The 5000-nt window shown below is 48.9% G+C and overlaps 1 protein-coding gene across 2 annotated transcripts in view; it reads right to left on the reverse strand.

Moving 5' to 3' along the window:
- vta1 (vesicle (multivesicular body) trafficking 1) overlaps positions 1-5000 on the reverse strand; it is an 80738-nt gene that overhangs the window by 17501 nt on the left and 58237 nt on the right. For both annotated transcript variants that reach the window (XR_013503398.1, XM_078274206.1), the window contains exon 6: positions 587-832. Coding sequence is in view for 1 of the 2 variants with exons in the window: in XM_078274206.1 (XP_078130332.1) it covers positions 587-832 (246 nt within the window). In the remaining variant the exon portion in view is untranslated. The remainder of the gene's footprint in view (positions 1-586; positions 833-5000) is intronic.

Genomic DNA, 5000 nt, shown 5'->3' on the forward strand with positions numbered 1-5000 from the left:
TTGACTCGCCTTATGAAAAAAAGCCTGTGGTACCTGCCAACAGGTCCTTTTTTTAGCATCACCTCCGTCGAGGTTCTAAATCTCGGAGTGTCTTTCGCAAAATTTTCAATGCGCTAGTTTACGATGACAATAACCAAACGAAATATTGAGCAGTCTTACTAAAGACACCAAACACACACAGGTTTGTGGCACTATCTTTGTGGGGACCCGTCATTGACATAATGCATTCCCTAGCCCCTTACCCTAACCTTAACCATCACCACTAAATGCCTAACCTTAACCCTTACCCTCACCCTAACCAGAACCTCATTCTAACCCTAATCCTAAAACCAGGTCTTAACCCTCAAACAGACCTTTAACCTGGTGGGGTCCAGCATTTTGGCCCCACAAATCTGTCGGGACCCCACAAGTATACTGGACTCCCAGTTTTTGGACCCCACGAATATAGTTAAACAAGCCCATGTAAACACACACACACACACACACACACACACACACAGACACGCAGACGCACACACACATACACACACACATGTAAACACACGCGTAAACACACACACACACACACACGCAGGTAGATGCATACCTGTGGGTGGAGGCAGCTCAGCGGGAGTGTTGGCTGGCGCGTGGGCTCCTGGCGGGATGTGGATGTTGTTGAAGTTTGTGGTCGGCGGGCCCGTTGGCACCGATCCTGGAGTAAAGCCGATCCCTGGGGCTGGACCCGGACCCAAACTCGGGTCCTGGTCCTCGAAGGACCCGGAGGAAGGCCCGCCCCTGAAGGAACCCATGTGGGAGAAACCCTGACCCGAGGAACCTTCAGCTCCGTACTCGTCTAGCAGAGAGGGAAAAGAAGACGGGGACAGCGTTGAGACCGTTGTACCTTCCAGTGTTTGCAGACTATGTAAGTGTTGTGTAATGTTATTCAGGGTATGTACAGTATGTGGTACAGTTTATTAACATGCTTTTATTTAAAATATCTCTGACTGTGTCGTAAAAAGTGACAAAAACGTGAAATCGTACAAAGACGTCAAGAAATAAATAGACAGAAACTAGGCGGGCCAAAATGTATTGTGAACATAAATTGATATTCGGGCCGCATCAAGATGTGCAAGGGGCCGGATTTGGCCCGCGGGCCTCGAGTTTGACACGTGTGGTTTAAAGCAGTGTTTCTCAAATGGGGGTACGTGCAACACACACACACACACACACACACACACACACACACACACACACACACACACACACACACACACACACACACACAGAGACAGACAGACAGACACACACACACACACACAGAGACAGACAGACACACAGACACAGACACACACACAGACAGACAGACACACACACACACAGAGACAGACAGACACACAGAGACAGACAGACACACAGAGACAGACACACACACACACTCACAGACACACACACACAGACAGACAGACCGACCGACAGACACAGACATCAACGTACGCTGGAACGATTTTTCAATATAAAGTCAGCGGCTGCTGTTTCAATCCTGTCGGCTCTCTGCAGCGGACGGGGCTGCTCAGTTCCCCACACACACACACACACACACACACACACACACACACACACACACACACACACACACACAGACACACACACACACACACACACACACACACACACACACACACACACACACACACACACACACACACAGACAGAGACAGACACACAGACAGACAGACAGACAGACACACACACACACACACAGACCGAGACACACACACACACAGACAGACAGACAGACACAGACACACCGAGACACACACACACAGACAGACCGAGACACACACTCACTCACAGACACAGACACACACACAGACACAGACGAGACACACACACACAGAGACACACACAGACAGACACACACACACAGAGACACACACAGACACACACACACACAGACACGGGCAGCTACTCGTTATTGTAAGTGCAATGATAAGTTAAAGTCCAATAAGTACTTTATCAAACCATATGAATGTGTGTCCCAGGCCAGGATAGAGTCTGTGTGTGTGTGTGTGTGTGTGTCTGTGTGTGTCTCTGTGTGTGTGTGTGTGTGTCTCTGTGTGTGTGTGTGTCTCTGTGTGTGTGTCTGTGTGTGTATGTGTGTGTGTCTCTCTGTGTGTGTCTGTGTGCGTGTGTGTGTGTGTGTGTGTCTCTGTGTGTGTGTGTGTGTGTGTGTATGTGTGTGTGTCTCTGTGTGTGTGTGCGTGTGTGTGTGTGTGTCTCTGTGTGTGTGTGTGTCTCTGTGTGTGTGTGTGTGTGTGTGTTTCTCTGAATTCTAGGACATAAATGTGATAATTGTTGATGACGTGTGTGTGTGTCTGTCTCTGTGTGTGTGCGTCTCTGTGTGTGTGTGTGTCTGTCTCTGTGTGTGTGTGTCTCTGTGTGTGTGTGTCTGTGTGTGTATGTGTGTGTGTCTCTGTGTGTGTGTGTGTGTGTGTCTCTGTGTGTGTGTGTGTGTGTGTGTGTGTGTGTCTATGTGTCTGTGTGTGTGTGCGTGTGTGTGTGTGTCTCTGTGTGTGTGTGTGTGTGTGTGTCTCTGTGTGTGTGTGTGTGTGTGTGTGTGTGTGTGTGTGTGTGTGTGTGTGTGTGTGTGTATGTGTGTCTCTGTGTGTGTGTGTGTGTGTGTCTGTGTGTGTGTGTGTGTGTCTCTGTGTGTGTGTGTGTGTGTGTGTGTGTGTGTGTGTGTGTGTGTGTGTGTGTGTGTGTCTCTGTGTGTGTGTGTGTGTGAGACTGTGTGTGTGACTGTGTGACTGTGTGTGTGTCTATGTGTGTGTGTGTGTCTGTGTAGTGTGTGAGACTGTGTGTGTGACTGTGTGTCTCTGTGTGTGTGTCTGTGTGTGTCTCTGTGTGTGTGTGTGTGTGTGTCTCTGTGTGTGTGTGTGTGTGTGTGTGTGTGTGTGTGTGTGTGTGTCTTTGTGTATGTGTGTGTCTGTGTGTCTGTGTGTCTGTGTGTATGTGTGTGTGTGTGTGTGTGTGTGTGTGTGTGTGTGTGTGTGTGTGTCTTAAACAGCGTTTACTACCATTCTATATTAATGAAGACTTGTTGCACGTTGTTAGGTTTAAGCTCTTCTACAACGTGAGACATTTAGCTTTGCTTACGCTAAAAACGATATGAATTGTCTCACTGATGTCAGATCTTCTCCGCTTTAGACATTTTGATAATTATTACCCCCTGGACAAAAATGCAAATAGCTTATTTTATGAAGAAAGAAGGAAAGAAACGACCGGTTGTGTTTTCATCCTCCGAAACATGAGCCTCACTCTGGGCACTCTGCGTCTCTCAGCAGCCACACCTCGCACAAAGAAAACATCTCTGCTCAGCCAACGATATGACAGATTAAACTGATTGGCTGGATTTGCAGACAGCGGCTGTATTTGATACCGTGTTAAGCTCCGGCCTCGGGCCATTACTGCATTACAGACAGGAAAGCAAACGTTAGCTGGAATATTTTGCCTTCATTTAAAGTGTTACAATTGTGTTTATCCAGAGAAAGTTTAAGCTTCACATCTGGTCACGCTACGACTGGCTGCAGTCTCCAACTGCTGACACGTTTTCTAGTAAAACACTACGGAGCATTAGCAAAACAGACTTCAGACTTTTGTTGAATTAAAGGGAGCGACATGTTGCTTTACATTACAGTTAAAAGGGATAGTTCGGATACGAAAACAGTCATTTTATCTTGCAGAACATGGAGCTGCTGGCAGTGGTGTAGTACTCAAGGGCGAGGGTTTTGTTTCAACACATAACCGGGGGCTCTGGGGGTCGTTCCCCAGAAAAGTTTCAGGAACCTATCCTGCACCCAGCGCGGCGCAAAGCCCGACGCAAGAGTCTTTGCTAGTTTAAGACCGACGCAGTTCTCAGTTTCCCGTCCAGCGCCCACGTCGTTTAAATAGCAAATGCACCTGCGCCCATCTGTGGCCCATGGGCGTGCTGGTCTTACAGGCAGGTGTGTTCAGGTGCATTCTGGGCGTGCTGGTCTTACAGGGAGGTGTGTTCAGGTGCATTCTGGGCGTGCTGGTCTTACAGGGAGGTGTGTTCAGGTGCATTCTGGGCGTGCTGGTCTTACAGGGAGGTGTGTTCAGGTGCATTCTGGGCGTGCTGGTCTTACAGGGAGGTGTGTTCAGGTGCATTCTGGGCGTGCTGGTCTTACAGGCAGGTGTGTTCAGGTGCATTCTGGGCTTGCTGGTCTTACAGGGAGGTGTGTTCAGGTGCATTCTGGGCGTGCTGGTCTTACAGGGAGGTGTGTTCAGGTGCATTCTGGGCGTGCTGGTCTTACAGGGAGGTGTGTTCAGGTGCATTCTGGGCGTGCTGGTCTTACAGGGAGGTGTGTTCAGGTGCATTCTGGGCGTGCTGGTCTTACAGGGAGGTGTGTTCAGGTGCATCCTGGGCGTGCTGGTCTTACAGGAGGTGTGTTCAGGTGCATTCTGGGCGTGCTGGTCTTAAAGGGAGGTGTGTTCAGGTGCATTCTGGGAGTATTGCTATCTTGAGGCAGAGGGAAGTGATGGCACCATTGACCAACAAAAACCTGGTCTAAAGTCAATAACGCAGCATTTCATTGTTATTTTAACAGAGCATTAGTAAAATGCTCCTAGGCTCGTGAACAGCACGTGCACACTATGCTTGTTACACACACAGGGACGCACACACACACACACACACACACACAGGGACGCACAGCAGCACACACACATGCAGAAGATTACAAATACAAATATTACGGTGCAAATCCTCCATCATAACAGCAATGCTCCAAGGTCCAAACGCGCCTGGCTTTTAAAGGGAATGGGAGATGATCTCTGATTGGTTGATTGCATGTTACGCCCAAAACACACCTCTGATTAATGAAGACACTAAGGTCAACCCTTCAGAACCATGACCCCGGCACACGGACCCTTTTCTCCGCCGTCAAACTAGCAAAAGTGGATTTGGACACGCCCTAAACACACCTGCAGCAGGCGCTTCA

The sequence above is a fragment of the Sander vitreus genome, chromosome 18, assembly GCF_031162955.1.
Source record: "Sander vitreus isolate 19-12246 chromosome 18, sanVit1, whole genome shotgun sequence".
Lineage (NCBI taxonomy): Eukaryota > Metazoa > Chordata > Actinopteri > Perciformes > Percidae > Sander > Sander vitreus.